Genomic DNA, 18386 nt, shown 5'->3' on the forward strand with positions numbered 1-18386 from the left:
CAGATTGAGACACCTCAAAGATAGCATAATTTCAGTAAGAGTTAGGAGAGGAGAAGCAGAATTCTGCTGCCATCAAGTAAATTAGTAATTTTAACTTTCTTGTTCCATTTCTGGTAAGGAAGAAAGTGGAAATGAAAAGACAGTATGAATGAAAAAGAGAACTTATCGTAATAACGGGGTTTACTTTAAATATGGGATAAAGCTAGGTATACAAACAACAGAATTAGAGAAAGTGACAAGACAATTATCTTGACACAAGTATTCCATAGTGTTAAGCATTTAATTTCTTCTCGGGTTATATACATACACAGTGCCTGTATCCTAAAACTAAACTACAAACTCTTTGTGAGTAAAAATTGTATTTTATTCTCTTCAGCAAATAAATACTTACGATATTAATAAAAAGCTATTTGAGAACAAAACGTGAAATTTTAGAGCTCTTGTAGATTAAAATGTTGGAAGATTTTATTGGTAAATATTTATTAACAGATCTATCTCTTCTAGAAGCAGCTAATTATTTGCCTAACCTGCCATTATAATTGGATAAAATTTGTATGAAAGCTAGAGCCATGATATTGAAACCATATAATATGAAAGTAAACAAAAGTATGTTCATGGAAAATTTTATTGCTATTCTTTTTTTAATATTATTAAACTTTATTTTTTTAAAAATATTTCATTAACAAAGATTCTATATATTTAAGTTGTACAATGTGATGATTTGACATACCTATACATTATGTAATGATTATCACAATCAAATTATAACGCATCCATCACCACTCATGCTTTATTCTAGATTCCCAGAACTTGTTCATCTTAAAACCAAAAATTTATGCCCTTTGATCAACACCTTCCTATTTTCCTGACTTTCTAGCCTCTGGCAACCACTGCTCTATTCAGCTTCTATGAGTTTGACCTTTTAAGATTTTACATATAAGTGAGATCATGCAATATTTTTCTTTCTGTGTCTAACTTATTTCACTGCTAATGTCTTCTAGGTTCATCCATGTTGTTGCAAATGGCAGTATTTCCTTGTTTATGGCCAAATAATATATATATATATATAATATCATATATTATATATATACACACACACACATTTTTTATATCCATTCATTCACCGATAAACAGTTAGGTTTATTCCATATTTTGGCTATTTTGAGTAATGCTGTAATGAACATGGGAATGCAGATATTCCTTCAAGATACTGATTTCATTTCCTTTGAATATATACCTTGAAATGGGATTCCTGTATTGTATGGTAGTTCAATTTTCAATTTTTTGAAGAATCTCCATACTGTTTTCCATAATGGCTGTACCAAGTTACTTTCCCTGCAACAGTGTACAAAAGTTCCCTTTTCTTTACATACTTGGTAACACTTGTTACCTCTTGTCTTTTTTATAATAGCCATCCTAACAGCTGTGTGGTGATATCTCATTGTGATTTTGATTTGCATTTCCTTATGATTACTGATATTGAGCACCTTTTCATACACTATACCTGTTGGCCATTTTTATATCTTCTTAGGAAAATACCAATTCAGGTCCTTTGCTATTTTTTTTATATTATACTTTAAGTTTTAGGGTACATGTGCACAACGTGCAGGTTTGTTACATATGTATACATGTGCCATGCTGGTGTGCTGCACCCATTAACTCATCATTTAGCATTAGGTGTATCTCCTAATGCTATCCCTCCCCCCACCCCACAACAGTCCCCGGTGTGTGATGTTCCCCTTCCTGTGTCCATGTGTTCTCATTGTTCAATTTTCACCTATGAGTGAGAACATGTGGTGTTAGGTTTTTTGTCTTTATTGCCGTTCTTTAAACGGGAGGATAATCAGCATTTACCAAAATTACACAAGTTTTTAAAATTAGGCTCAAACTATAAGGTAGACTCCAAGAATGGGCAAACTTTTTTCTGTAAAGATCCAAATAGTAAATACTTTAGGGTTGCCGGCCACATATGGTCTCTGCCATGACCACTTAAATCTGTATTGTAGTGTAAAAGTAGTCACAGACAATACAGAAATAGATCTGTGTGGATGTTTTTCAATAAAACTTTATTTACAAAAAATAGCTAGCTTATGAGCTGTAGTTTGCCAACCCTTGAAGCAGACTAGAAATAGCATTAAATGGGACAGAAAAAGGAGAATTTCATATTTTTATAGGATGATAAATATGTGACATTTTCAAGATCTTTGATTCTTACAAAAAACTTACATAGCACATAAATCTTACCTGATTAGGTATCCTCAATGGGGGCCTTGGACCTCCAGGGTACCGAGGTGACATAAAAGGCTATTGAAGTAAAACAAATAAACAAAACAAAAAACAGTACAATGTAAAATACATATCTGAAAATAAACTACTTAAAAAATTTTAGAATTAATCAAATCACAAATCAATGTACTTTGGGGCTGCTTTCAGCATAATAAATGCTTTTAAGAAAAATTACCATCCCATTACTTATTTTGTAGAATATCTAGAAAATTTTCCAAAGAAAATGTAAAAACATAAAAGCTGGCTAAAGTAACTATAGCAAAATCTTTTAAAAATGTGAATTATTAAGGCAATAATATCTAGTGGCAAAAAATAAGGTAGAGAAGCAGGCAATTTAATCTTAAAAAGGACCTCTGGAGGCAGCTTACTGCCTATGTTATTACATTCTAAATAGACACTTCTGATGGAATTGTTTGGTTTGGTTATCAATTCCTTTAATAATTTTAAAATTGCCAAATTTCATCTTTTATAGCTTTGTTTAAAATGATAAATAAATTTCTTTTCCAAGGGTCATCTGTAGTCAAAAAAGCTTTGGCTTTTCCTCATCATGGGTTTCTTATAGTTCAAAATGGAGTCTGTGGGTGTGGCGGCACACACCTATAGTCCCACCTACTCGGGAGGCTGAGGCCAAAGGACTACTTGAGCTCAACAGTTAGAGGCTGTGGTGCATGATGACCATGCCTGTAAACAGCCACTGCACTCCAGGCTGGGCAACACAGTAACATTTCATTTCTTAAAAAAAAAAAAAAAATTGACTACAAATTTTAAAGTTGAAATTTCTTTGCATATTTTGGCCCTAGCTGATTATGAAGCATATATTTTTAACAAAAGAAAAAAATGATCTTATATTAAAAGTTAAGTTAATTTATGTTGCTGGATGAGTCAGAGGCTCCTAAGATGTACTGAATCTGTCAGTCTGGAAATTGTCTGAAAAGTATCCTAAAAGCAACATTTTAGTGAAATGTTTAGGTAAGGTAAAAAGAGACTATTTTTGATCATCCAGACTTAGGCACCAAAATTTTATAAGTTTATTAAATTATTTAAAATTTGATTTTTTATTTATTTTTCTAGAAACAGCAGAAAAATTATAATTTTGTTTAATTACATCTCAACATATAATTACTTAAATGTAAGATGTTTCTTACATGTAATATAAGCAAATATCAAATCTAACGGGTTGAATGTTATTAAGATATTAAGAATGAATTAATATGAATTAAGAATATACAGCAAGTAGACAAAGGTTTGGGGAAATCATTTACAGTGCATTACAGAATTAAATCCTACATGTAGAATGTATTTTCTACAAATATTTTTAGAAATTAGGCTTGGAGGACATGGCTACTCAGGTTTTCCAGAGCTGTTTTAAAAGGAGCCTCTAAAAAATAAAATCCTAATTAATGCTGTATAGATTTTTCCTATAGTATCTTTTGCAGAGTCTGACAAACCAACAAAAGGAGCTTCACAATTAAGTGAGCAATTTGGCTTTTTGTTCACTGTGTTCTTATATGTAAAAGTGCTTCCAGCAGTTCATTTTATATGGACAGAAACAGTAGATTATTCAGGTAGTATTGTCACCTCCAGCTGATAAAACTTAAGTAGATTTTCCAATTTTAACAAAGTTGATTTTAAAAACGTTTAGTTTTCACATATTTGATTAAAGTTGTCTCTATCATTTTGAAACTCTACCATAAATTGGATAAGTTAGTTATGTACTGCCAACTAGAAGCTTATTCTAATATTCACACTCTCTCTGTTATTTTCTCTTTCCTTTATAAATCACCTAATTTCACCTATGAAGCTGTCTTTTTAATTCTGGACTCATTTAAAAAATTTAATAAATATTGTGTCATTGGTTTTATAATGCCTGTCTTTTACAAAATGATGTTTTATGACATAGTCATTAATTCAAAATACAGTATCAATTTAGTTTTTGAAACGTGGAGACATAAAAATAGGTTACTAATAATTTTTGTCTGTAATACAACCACTTTGAAGTAGAATACAAGGTAAAATTATGTGAAAAATATTACTAAATACCAAATGTTGAGATAAATATTTAGAAGTGCCTCACTTGAAACAGAAGAACACTTGAGATTTGCGTGTTGATCTGAATGTAAGATGATGATACAGTGTTTATTTAGTGGCATATGTGAAAGGAGAATTTTTTTTCCCCAAATGGATGGCATTGTGAATGAGTGTATGTTAATGGAACTGTCTATAACTTCCTACCTGACTGAGGCCCTGTGAAGGAGCTGCTGTGAGGGAGGGTCAGTGTATGTGCTAGCTGGGAACCTGCAGGTTACTACAAAATGAGATCGAGAGAAAGAGACAGATTCTGTTTTTAGTCAATTTATTACTCTTATATGTCCTCCTTTAAGTTCAAATTTGTATGTTTTTTTGGAGGCCAAAAAAAAAGAAATAGAAAACCACTTATAAACTCTAATCTTCACACAAAGCACAAAAAGACAAAACAATCGGTTAATATAGCTAAAAACTACTACTTTTACCTGAAATATAAGATTACTATGGTTAAAGTATTTTTAACACAAAATTAGTGCTGTTATAACATGGCTTAGTATTCAGATTGATCCTTCCCTTAAGTTATCTAGATAACCACCTAAGTCCTCAACTGTCCAGTGAATTAGCTTGCGTAGACACAGCAACAGAATCTAAAAGCATTTGCATACTAGCAACTGAGAATAATCTGCACTAGTATCTGTACTTCACTATTCAGAAGTCAATTTGCTTTCAAATGAAATTCAAAATGTTAACCCCAATTTTAATTATTTTATGGTAAAATGCTAATCTGTCCAAGAGATTATGCTAATATAAATTATATCTATTGACAGACATGTCAGTATTCCCTGCTTTAGCAATCTGAGAAGAATAGGTTCTTCAAGAGTCTTTGGGCTGGGCGAGGTGGCTCATGCCTGTAATCCCAGCACTTTGGGAGGCCGAGGTGGGCAGACCACTTGAGGCCAGGAGTTTGAGACCAGCCTGGCCAACATGACGAAACCCTATCTCTACTAAAAATACAAAAAATTAGCTAGGCTTGGTGGCACACGCCTGTAATCCCAGCTACTTGGGAGGCTGAGGGAGGAGAATCACTTGAACCCAGGAGGCGGAGGTTGCAGTGAACGGAGAACACGCCACTGCACTTCAGCCTGGGTGACAGAGCAAGACTCTTTCTCAAAACAAAACAAAACAAAAAAACAGGCAGAAAAGAGTGTTTGGCTCTTAAAATGTGTTTACTCTTTATGTTTGGGGCAACATTCTTTTTTTTTTTTTTTAAATTTGAGTAACAAATACTTGTTTGAAGGTATCATGATGGTGAATCAGTGTTTTAACTGGAAAAAAGCCTTGCCCAGAAAGGATTATTTGTAATGTGTGTGGAAATAACATTTGACTGGGAGTCAAAGACCTGGGTTTTAGTTTCTGTACCTCTATTAATTAGCAGTGTCCCTGAGCTAATCATCTTTCAGGGCTTTAGTTTTCTCAACCTTAAAATGAGAGAGTTAAACCAGGTGACTTCTAAAGTCCCTTTTAAAATAAGGAACCAATGATTCTGTGTTAATTATTTTTAGTATTACATTTAAATATAAAGATTAGTATAATGTAGATAGCTATAAATATTTGAAGTGTGTGTGGGTGAGGCAGGGAGTGGGGATAAAGGCATATGTTCCTAAGGCACAAACCATTTTCATCAAGGAGCTAAAGAAAATTATTACCATGCTTCATAGAGAAAAAGAAAAACCTAAAGATTAAATATCCCACAACACAACAGTCCTCTTTGTTGTGTCAGATTAAAGGTCAATTAGGAGAATAAAAAAGCTACACTTAACAATGAGAAAGTATGGTAGAAATCTGTTCATTCAAAAACATATATATATATATTCAAAAACATATATATATATTCAAAAACATATATATATTAAAAACATATATATATTTGAATGAACAAAACAGATAGATAGATAGATAGATAGATAGATAGATAGATAGATAGATAGACAGACAGACAGATAGATTAACAGGGTCTTGCTCCATTGTCCAGGCTGGAGTGCAGTGCCATGATCATGGCTCCCTGCAGCCTCAACCTCCCAGGCTCAAGTAATCCTTCCACCTCAGCCTCCTGAGTAGCTGGGACTACAGGTGTGGTACACAACACCACACCTGGGTATTAAAAAAAAAATTGCAGGCCGGACGTGGTGACTCACACCTGTAATCCCAACACTTTGGGAGGCCAAGTGGGTGGATCATGAGGTCAGCAGTTCAAGGCCATCCTGGCCAACATAGTGAAACCCTATCTCTAGTAAAAAATACAAAAAATTAGCCAGATGTGGTGGCATGCGCCTGTAGTCCCAGCTACTTGGGAAGCTGAGGCAGGAGAATTGCTTGAACCTGGGAGGCGGGGGTTGCAGTGAGCCAAGACCATGCCATTGCATTCCAGCCTGGGTGGCAGGGTGAGACTCCAACTCAAAAAAAAAAAAAAAAATTGTAGAGATGGGGCCTCGCTTTGCTGCCCAGGCTGGTCTCAAACTCCTGGGCTCAAGTGATTATCCTGCCTTGACTTCCCAAAGTGCTGGAATTACAGGTATGAACCATCATGTCCTGCTCATCAAATATTTATTAAACACCCACAAAGGCACTGTTCTAAGTGGCTAGATATATCAGTGAACAAGGAAGATAAAAATGACTGCCCGCTGATTAGGATTTTTCAAGGTTCACAGTCTTGTAATTAATAGGAGAAACAATTTTCTATAAAAATTCTTCTCTACATCAGTCCACTAATCTGAGACAAATAGAATGTTCTCTTCACCAAATGGCGAGTATCAATGAAAACCCAGGGAAAATAATATTTCAATCTGGTGTCTTTCCTCAAAAGTCATATTACATCATCCCTATTTGATAGAACATGTAGTGCTATGAATACTGAAGATCAAGGCTATGCTTTTAAAAAAGTTTCAAAATTAGGAAAAACTCATAAGGTAAGCTTATTTACTTTATAAGAGAAATTGGGTAGCATAGTTAGTACTCTGACATATGGAAACTACATTTATAGGTATAAATTCTCATTTCTACATGTTCTAGTGATCTGTGTATGCTATGGACTGAATGTTTATGTCTGCATAAAATTCATATATTGAAATCCTAATCTCCAATGTGATGGTATTTGGAGGTGGGACCTTTGAGAAGTAATTAAGTCATGAGGGTGGAGCCTTCATGAATGGGATTAGTACGCCTATAAAAAGAGGCACAAGAGAGATGATCTCTTTCTTTCTGCCATGTGAGCATTATGGCCATCTGCAAGCCAGGAGGAGGGTCCTCTCCAGGAGTCAAATTGGCTGGCACCTTGATCTTGGACTTCCCAGCCTTCGGAACTCCAAAGAATAAATTTCTGTTGATTAAACTTCCTCATCTATGGCATTTTATTATAGCAGCCCAAACTAAAACAGTCTAAAATAAATGGAATAACCCAAAGTAGAAGAAATAAAAGTATATACAAGCCAAAAAAATCAATAAATATTTGGTGACAAAATGAAAAAAAAAATACTCTCATAGAAACGCAAACCAAATGTTCACCTCATTTTCTCCAAGTAGTCTTTTGGAGAAAAAATTACACCACTTAGAATCATAATTTACTTCAGAATGAATGCCATTATGTTTTAAATAATTATTTTTCTATTATATCAAGAATTATTCATGGAATTTTAGACTTCTAGTTTCCTGAAAGAGAGATTTTCCTTTATTTCTTGTCCTTTCTGCTAGCACAAAAGCAGTAGTTTCCCCTCCCCTTATTTTGATCTTTCATAAGCCCTTAGCTTTTTATCTCAATTCCCTAAGAATTAGAAGGAACCAGCTCTTTCTTATCTTCATATTAGCTAAAGGTAGATCCTTCAGTCGAAGTCTTTTCTTTTTGAAGGTCCCAGGCCCCTTAATGAAACCGTTTTATAAATTATTTACCTGAAATTACTGGTGATACAAACTATTTTAAGCCCTAACTGCTTTTAAGACATATATGATAAAACTGTACATCTTAAATGACACATTGCTCAAATGTTAATTTTGTTAAGATTTTCTAACATTGTCAATAGAATCGAAAAATTCCATATAAATATGATTCCCCAACACCAGAATATTCTCTGTTCCTGAAGATTACGCTGTACTCGCTTTTCTCTGCCAAGTTAATTAATTCCCCAAGGGCCAGTTTTGAAACACTCCTTTCTCTTTAAAGAATTTCTATAGGCTCCATTTCCCCTACTTCATCAGCACTTTATTTATACCACTTATCATAGAGGATTTAGTACACTGTGGTATAACATACTCCGATATGAAGGAACTGTACTTTAGAGGAAAGAATACAAAATACTATCAGAGCAACAACTATCTTAATGTCAAGATAATTAATTCTTAAAATAAGGCCAGCATTTCTTAGAATACCTAAAATTGATGTAGCAATATATAAGTCACCTTATATCTCATTATATCTCACCTTATATCTCATTATATCTCAACTTGTATCTCATTATATCTCATCTTGGCTTTAAAAGTTCTTTAAATCTTAGTTTTTCAGTATAAATTAATAATAAAGAAAATTAAAAATCATTAAAAAGTAAAAAAAACCCTCTAAAATGTCAATTGCTAAGCATTTTCTATATTCTATCTTTTATTTTATGAGCACAATTTAGAACAATCAATGATGAAGAAAAGAATAACAATAATTTCCTTAGAATGAACGAATTAACATTTAGGACAGTTTACATGTCAGAAAACTTAGAAGTCTGAGGTACAGTTCTAAAACACACAATTATACAGGACTTATGTAATTTAAAGTAACTTTGGACTTTTTTGAGGATAAAATTATTCATGTGAAATTAGCTTCCAAATTTGAAAACCTAGAAGTTTTAAAACTTTTTTTTTTGAGACGGAGTCTCACTCCATTGCCCAAGCTGAAGTGCAGTGACACAATCTCGGCTCACTGCAACCTCCACCTCCTGAGTTCAAGTGATTCTCCTGCCTCAGTCTCCTGAGTAGCTGGGACTACAGGCATGTGCCACCATGCCTGGCTAATTTTTGTATTTTTAGTAGAGACAAGGTTTCACCATGTTGGCCAGGTTGGTCTCGAACTCCTGACCTTAGGTGATCCGCCTGCCTAGGCCTCCCAAAGTACTGGGATTACAGGTGTGAGCCACATCACCCAGCCAGAACTTTTTAAATGACTGTAAGAAATATATAATTACCAGGTTTAAGAAAATATAAACTTACAAAATAATTTAGCAAGTGACCATTTACTTAACAAAGACTTCTTACTTCACAAAATTGCTCACTTGAAGTTTTGCAAGTTCTGTGTTATACATATATAATAAAATATTACTTATGCAATTTTATTTGAATATGCCTTTTAGAAACATGTTCAAGAAGGAAGTTTAACTTTTTAAAGTTTACTACATCATCCTCCTTATTTTATGTAAAAGAAAACTGAAGACCAAATTTCTTAACTGCCATTTTAGTCTTCTTTTCTTTGTAACACCCCGCCATAGGAATACCTTTCGAATAACGGCAGATACACACACTTATGTACCAGTCTCATTTTATGGTCAGCTGGTCACAAAAAGCATGTGGTACATAAATAAATTGCTTGACGTGGCACTTTCTCTCAGGCCCTCAGCAAGTGTGCAACCATTTATTAAATACTTAAGGTGGAATTCTTTAGTTACCACTCAAACATGAAAGGTGAAAATGTAGTGGTATTTCAGGTAGGCAAGCTAATTTGCACATAAAGCACCAATTAGCATGTGCTCTTGATTCACCAGACTAAAAAGAAATGTAACAACTGAAATAAAATAAATTTCAAAAGCTCTCTCTCTCTTTTCTGGAACATTTTTGGTGGAGTTTTGATAATATATGTAGTCTTTAGTCCATTTATTTGTGTTTTTAAGGGAATAGTAGAGGATGGGTAGAGAATGGTGGTAAATGGGTACGGTATTAATTATCATCATTATAACAAAGATGTTCATTATAATGTGGTTCATGAAGAATGGAAGAAAGCAGCTAGCACATTCGAAGACAGAATGTATGAAGCAAATGTTCAGTAAATATTTGGTTGGTTCGGTAGCTGGCCCATTGACCAAGTGATCACCAACCCTAATGGAAGACTAAAAGCCCGCAAAAGATATAATAAAGCTTGGTCCTCTTGTATAAAATCTCACCTGGCCAATTTATTTGTCTTGTTAAAAATAGGCAGTATCCGTTGATGTGGTAAAGAGTAAATCAGACTATTGGTATAACATATCTGGTTGTCTAATGAGAAAATGCTTATAAAGTATGTCTAGAGGAAGAAATCCTGCTCGCTTAAATAGGATAAATTATATCTTCCAGAGGTCCTAAGTAAGAGTAAGTAAAAAACAAAGAGCTGGGGACCCCAAATATCCATACTAACAGTATACAAGAGAACTTATAATTTAGATGACTAATAAGGCCTTTCATTCTCTCCTGCTTTCAGGTTTCTCTTACTGTTTCTGGGGTAACAGGGTTGAAAATAATGAGTCTTAGGTAGTTTTACAGAATTGCAGTATTTAGTAACCATGATTTGGCACAAAAGGATATCAGGTTAATTTATATACAATTTTGGAAGAAAAGTGTGGTACTTACTGATCTTTTTCTGAAGCATACACCAGTCACAAGAACTGCTAACAATTCTATATAGCAGTTTGCCTCTCAGGTGTGTCTTACATAAGGCCATGTTTATACCTGGGAACCTAACGTTTTAGGTTGAAATATATTTTAAAAACTATAATCTTCAAGTCTCAGAAACAACATATTTTAGTTGAAATATTTTCTTTCCATTAAGAAAAGGCTCAGCATTTGAGTAAAAACATAAAACATTCTGCTTTCTTAATATCATATTGTCTTTAGCACATAACCATCTTTAGATTAAAAACCTGTAAGAAAATGGTTATTTGCCAAAAAGTAATTTTCTTTACTCAACGTTTAGGTAAAAACACAAGGTACAAAGTGAAATACAGCCTGGAAAAATATGGGTTATCTTCAGTAATTATATTAACTACGTATATACCAAATCTATCTTACTTGGACCTGTGTAAACATGGCTTTAGACATATTTATTCCTTCCTCTGATACTTTCTTTGCACTATTTGAAACAGTGTTGAATTCTGTTGAAGACAAAATTCCATGACATAAAAACTATTCTAGAATCTAAAACATAACTTTAGAAAATGATAAAAATGACTGTAAAATTATTTATTCATAGTTCTGCAAAAGTAATAAAAATACATTTACTATAAGATTTAACCAAAAGCATAAACATTCTTTAAAAAAGTAGTACTTATTATTCATGATGTGCCCTTTTTTAGTTAATTTAATTATCTTTCCCGTATATAATTTTCTCTATATAGATTTCTATTCTGTATGTTGCTATTTTATATTTTACTTACAAGCAAATCATTTTTTAAACTTAAATGTGTTAACTCTCTTGAAGTCATGTGCTATCAATAAGTATTAAATAAATAATATTGAGAATATTACTTTGAAAAATCACTAGAGTATTGTGACATCCTTATTTCAGCCATCTTTCATTTAAGAATGTTCACATATTTTTATTTTTGTAATTCCATGAGATACTTCATACATTTTCTGTAGAAAAGTAATGATGCATAAATTATACATCAAATGAATTTTGTCAAAGTTACTTTACAATTCATATATCTTAATTTGTTTAGTTTCCTTTCTGTTTTTCATGAACATCTCCATCAGACATTACTGACACCCCAGTGGATAAGACATTCCTGATTAACACATTTTAATTCCAACTAGTACTAAACTAATTTAGATCACAAGATGACATACTTATGCTGGCATATTCTGCTGATAAGCATAAGTATGCAGTTTATCTCCCATACATCTTAGATATTCTATCATCAACACTTAATTAAAATAACTCACATAAAATAACTGTAAAGCAATGACAGATCCAGTTTCCTTGATGTTATTTTGGCAAGGCTAACCCAATAGAGCAGAGTTACAAACAAGTTGATTCTTCTACATGAATTTAGTCTAAGCATCAATATTGGCCACTGACATTATGAGCTTTTTCAAGAAGATGAGACTTTTCCTCAAGTCTTCATTACCAGGTACTCATTGGATAAAGGTGTGTAGCAACAGACAGTGGGATTGTGAATGGGAGACTAAGCTGTCTGCTGGTCTAATAAACTGTGAATGTTTTCATAATATTCTATAACAATTTTAAATAGTTTGTTTAAATCCATTTATATTCAGAAAAATTCGGTGTGAGGCAAGTATCTGGAGCTACTGTGCTCCTGTGCTGCCTCCTACTACTGATTAAAATGACAATGACAGATTAACCCATATTTAAAAAAATAACAGTTTGGGTAAGACAATAAAGATTTCAGATTTATAATTTAGGATAAAATATTAGGCTGACTTAATCAAAAAGATGCTAAAACAATAATTTTTAAAAATCACCTGAACTTTTCATTAAAGAATGCAAAAATATTCCTCTTGTCTCCCTTTTCTCTACTTTATATTCCTACTTTCATGTAAACTTGCTCCAGATGAAGTATGGAAGATAGGTACTTCAATTTATTTAAATGTAACACTGCAAAAAAGCACAGCATTTTGTTCTTAAGTTTCTGATATCTTGATATGCTTGGGAAGTTTCTACTGATTAAGTGGTAGTCCTTTCAAATTCCCACGCAGAGATAACAGCATTTGTTAAAGAAACTGGCCTATGGGCTTGGTCTTCTGATATAACTGGCTGGTTATATATGTTTTTACTTCTTTAGGAATGAAAAAATACTTGCATATTCATTTGGTTACTTATAGACATGAAGTTTATACTTAAAGCCACTCAACTCATATCTGAACTATGTAAGATGGTATTGAACTAGGTAAGATGTTTCTATAAAACATAACTTTTTTTTTTTTGAGATGAAGTCTTGCTTTGTTGCCCAGGCTGGAGTACAGTGACGCTATCCTGCCTCACTACAACCTCCACCTCCCGGGTTCAAGAGATTCTCCTGCCTCAGCCTCCCAAGTAGCTGGGACTACAGGCACCCACCATCGCACCCAGCTAATTTTTGTATTTTTAGTAGAGATGGAGTGTCACCATACTGACCAAGCTGGTCTCGAACTCCTGACCTTGTGATCCTCCCGCCGTGGCCTCTCAAAGTGCTGGAACGGAGTCTCACTCTGTCGCCAGGCTGGAGTACAGTGACACAATCTCGGCTCACTGCAACCTCCACCTCCTGGGTTCAAGTGATTCTCCTGCCTCAGTCTCCTGAGTAGCTAGGATTACAGGTGCGTGCTACCATGCCCAGCTAATTTTTGTATTTTTAGTAGAGATGGGATTTCACCATGTTGGCCAGGATGGTCTCGATCTCTTGACCTTGTGATCTGCCTGCCTCGGCCTCCCAAAGTACTGGGATTACAGGCGTCAGCCACTGTGCCCAGCCCAGATTTTCATATTTTATAGAACTGAGAAATCATTATTGCACCAAGAAGTCTGTTTTGAAACTAGAGCTTACTAATTTGACTAATGCTAAAAGTATAAATATAAGCAAAATGAGAATTCAAATTGCACAAATTGAAGTTATTTCTGAATCCCCATTTAAAATATACATCTTGAGGCCAGGCACGGTGGCTCATGCCTGTAATCCCAGCACTTTGGGAGGCAAAGGCAGGGAGATCACCTGAGATCAGGAGTTTGAAACCAGCCTGGCCAACATGGTGAAACCCCGTCTCTAGTAAAAATACAAAAATTAGCCGGGTGTGGTGGGCACCTGTAATTCTAGCTACTTGGGAGGCTGAGGCAGGAGAATTGCTTGAACCCGGGAGGCAGATGTTGTGGTGAGCTGAGATCGCACCACTGTACTCCAGCCTGGGTGACAGAGGGAGACTCCATCTCAAATATATATCTATATTTACACATGCACATACACCCACACACATGCATACATTTTGAAATATATGCATCTTAAATACATATACACAATGGCTGATAAAAATTCAAATGGATGTCAAAGGTATTTGTGATGTCAGAGAGTATTTGTAGAATACAAAAATGACATAGAGAAGGTAGTATTCACATTTGCAGGCATTCCAAGTAATTAACTATACTTTACTCTTTTTTGATAAGCATCTTACTGTGCACAAAGGGTATTCAGTTACTCTATTCCCTGGTGTTGTTTCCTTTTCTTTCTTTCTTTTCTTTTTTTTTTTTTTTTGAGATGGAGTCTCACTCTGTTGCCCAGGCTGGAGTGCAGTGGCGTGATCTGGGCTCACTGCAATCTCCGCCTCTCGGGTTCATGCCATTCTCTCACCTCAGCCTCCTGAGTAGCTGGGACTACAGGCGCCCACCACCACGCCCAGCTAATTTTGTTTTTGTATTTTTAGTAGAGATGGGGTTTCACCATGTTAGCCAGGATGGTCTCGATCTCCTGACCTCGTGATCCTCCCGCCTTGGCCTCCCAAAGTGCTAAGATTACAGGCGTGAGCCACTGCGCCCTGCCCCCTGGTGTTGTTTCTTATACTGAAGATGGTACCTGATTGCTTGGGAGGATGGGAATAGCAGATACTCTTTTCCCACAGTTGCCAATAGGGCTGTTTTTTCTGTTCCTCAGAATAGTTTGTAAGAGCCAACATTTCACTCCTAGCAGCATTTCTCTGTCTTCCCTTGACTTCTCCCTCCACCTACTGCCTCATTTTTCACTTTCCTTTAAATCAAAACTCCTTGAGTTGGCCATACTCATTGCCTCCAATTTCTCTCCTCTCAGCTTAACCTAGATCCACTTTTATGAGGCTTTCACCCCCAGGACCACATTGAACAAGGCCACTAATGACTTCCTTGTTGTTAAATCCAATGGTCAACTGTGAGCCATTGACTAATTTGACCTATCAGCAGTATTGGACACAGCTGATCATTCTTCTCCTCCTCAAAGCATTTTCCTCATTTGGCTTCCAGCATACTTCCTTGCCTGGTTATCTTTCTGTCTCAAGGGCTGCTCTTTTTGGCTGGTTCCTCTTCATTTTCCTAATTTCTTAATGTTAGAGTGTCCTGGGATCCATGATTGCACAGCTTCTTGTTTCCATCTATGCTCACTATCTTGTTGATGTCATCCAGGCTCATAGCTTCAAATATATTCCAATCCATATGCTAGTGACTCTCAGAGTTATCTCTCTAGCTCAAGCCTCAAACATAAAAGTCCAGCCTCTCACATCTTGTTCCCTACTCAAAACCTCTTGCATGTCTAACAGCCATCTCAATCTTAACAAGTTCACAATTAAGCTGATAATTCCATCTCACACCTCCTCTTGAAGTTTTATACACATCAGTAAACATCAACTCCATTCTTCCAGCTGCACAGGACAAAAGCCTTGCATTCATCCTTGACTTGTCTTTTTATCTTGCCAACACATATCCAAACTATCATCAAAATCTGTTGGATCAAAATTGACAAATGGCATCTAATGAAACGTAAGAGCTTCTGCACAGCAGAAGAAACTATCAAAAGAGTAAACAGACAACCTATAGAATGGGAGAAAATATTTGCAAACTATGCATCTGACAGAGGTCTAATATCCACCAGCATCTATTAATATAAGGCACTTATACAAGATTACAATGAAAAACAAACAACCCCATTAAAAAGTGGGCAAAGACACTTTTCAGAAGACATACATGTGGCCAGCAAGCATATGAAAAAAAAGCTCATCACTGATCATTAGAGAAATGCAAGTCAAAACCACAATGAGATACCATCTCACACCAGTCAGAATGGCTATTATAAAAATGTCAAAAAATAACAGATGCAGCTGGGCGTGGTGGCTCATGCCTGTAATTCCAGCACTTTTGGAGACTGAGGCAGGTGGATCATGAGGTCAGGAGATCAAGACCAACCTGGCCAACACAGTGAAACCCCATCTCTACTAAAAATACAAAAAATTAGCCGGGTGTGGTGGTGCATGCCTGTAATCCCAGCTACTCGACAGGCTGAGGCAGGAGAATAGCTTGAACCCGGGAGGGGGAGGTTGCAATGAGCTAAGATCACACCACTGCACTCCAGCCTGGGTGACAGAGCGAGACTCCATCTCAAAAAACAAAACAAAACAAAACAAAAAACAGATGCTGGCAAGGTTGCAGAGAAAAAGGAACACTTACACCCTGTTGGTGGGAGTGCAAATTAGTGCAACCATTGTGGAAAGCACTATGGCAATTCCTCAAAGAGCTAAAAACAGAACTACTATTCAACTAGCAATCCTGTTACTGGGTACATACCCAAAGGAATATAAACTATTCTACCATAAAGACACATGTACTTGCATGTTCATAGCAGTACTATTCACAATAGCAAAAACATGGAATTAACCTAAATGTCCATTAATGACAGATTGGATAAAGAAAACGTGGTACATATATACCATGAAATACTATGCAGCCATTAAAAAGAAAGAATGAGATCATGTCTTTTGCAGGAACATGGATGGAGCTGGAGGCCATTATCCTTAGCAAACTAATGCAGAAACAGAAAAACAAATATCACATATTCTCCCCTATAAATGGGAGCTAAATGATGAGAACTCATGGACCCAAAGAGGGAAGAACAGATACTGGGGCCTACTTGAGGGTGGAAGGTGGGAGGAGGAAAAAGATCAGAAAAAAATAAATATTGGGTATCAGGCTTAGAACCTGTGTAACAAAAATCTGTACGACAAACCCCCACAACACGAGTTTGCTTATATAACAAACCAGCACACGTACCCCTGAATCTAAAATAAAAGAAAAAACAAATCTGTTGGCTCTAGTATCAAAATATATAATCTAGTTACTTCTCACCACTGGTACCTCCTTGGTGGTATAATAATCTCTTGTCAAAATTTTGCAATGACATGCCAACTGCTCTCCTTGTTTCCACACTTTCTTTTAACAGACTAATCTCTATGTGCAGCCAGAATGATGCTGTTAAAACCCTCCACTCAGAGGAAAATCCAAAGTCCCTACAATAACCTACAAGGTTCTACTTGACTTGGATTTCTGTTATCTATGACTTCCTATCTCACAATTCTCCCCAGCTGATGCTCTACTTTATCTAGCCAGACTATCTTACTGTCCCTTGAAAAAAACAGTCATGCTTTTAACTGGAGGCCTTTGCACTTGCTTGTCCCTTAACCTAGAGCACTTTTCCCCCAGATATTACATGGTTTGTTCCCTCTCTTTCTTCAGGTCTTTACTCAAATACATCTTTTTGATGAGCCCTTTTCTGGCCACCCTATCCAAAACTTTTACAATGCTGCCTAGTTTTCTTTTCTGTTTCATTTTTCTCCCTAGCCCTTATCACAACTAACATATCACATATTTTAAAATAGTTATTTATTTTGCTCAGTTTCCCTTAGTAGACTAAGTTCTATGAAGACAAGAATTTCTATTTATCTTGTTCACTGTAGTGACTCTGGTATGAATGGCAGGGGGGCAATATTTGTTGCCAAATATCATTGACAATCTTAGCTAGTGATCCTCAGATTTTAGTTTGTAAGACTTATCTGTTAAAAACAAAACAAACAACAAAACCATAACAAAAACCAAAGGATTTGTGGCCCCATACTCCCTACCCCCAAGAATTCTAGTCCCCTAAGAGTTGGGTGGCTCCCAGGATTCTCGTATTAGTATTCCACAGAACCCCCTTAGAGAAACGCTGGTCCTTACCCTTTGGATCTCTCATAGGCTACCTTTTATCACATTCATGTAGAACAGAAGTAGGCAAATTATGGCTCACAGGCCAAATGCTGCCCATCACCTGTTTTTTTTTTAAAGTGAAGTTTTACTGAAACACAGCCATGCTCTTTAATTTACATAATGTCTATGGTTGCTTTTATGCTACAACCCAGTTGAGTGGCTGTGAGAGACCGTGTGACCTGCAAAGCCTAAAATATTTTCTATCTGGCCTTTCACAGGAAAATTTTGTTGACCCCTGATATAGAACATAAGACAAATTGTTCCTGAACGCTACCTAGTAATAAGTTATTGTTTTAAAAAGCTAAAGTCTTTCTAATATATGCTTAAA

At 35.5% G+C, this 18386-nt stretch overlaps 1 protein-coding gene across 14 annotated transcripts in view; it reads right to left on the reverse strand.

Moving 5' to 3' along the window:
• SSBP2 (single stranded DNA binding protein 2) overlaps positions 1 to 18386 on the reverse strand; it is a 326082-nt gene that overhangs the window by 66199 nt on the left and 241497 nt on the right. For all 14 annotated transcript variants that reach the window (XM_063706649.1, XM_063706652.1, XM_063706650.1 and 11 more), the window contains one exon: positions 2245 to 2304. In XM_063706649.1, the coding sequence (XP_063562719.1) occupies positions 2245 to 2304 (60 nt within the window). The remainder of the gene's footprint in view (positions 1 to 2244; positions 2305 to 18386) is intronic.

This window comes from Gorilla gorilla, chromosome 4 (genome assembly GCF_029281585.2).
Source record: "Gorilla gorilla gorilla isolate KB3781 chromosome 4, NHGRI_mGorGor1-v2.1_pri, whole genome shotgun sequence".
Taxonomy (NCBI): Eukaryota; Metazoa; Chordata; class Mammalia; order Primates; family Hominidae; genus Gorilla; species Gorilla gorilla.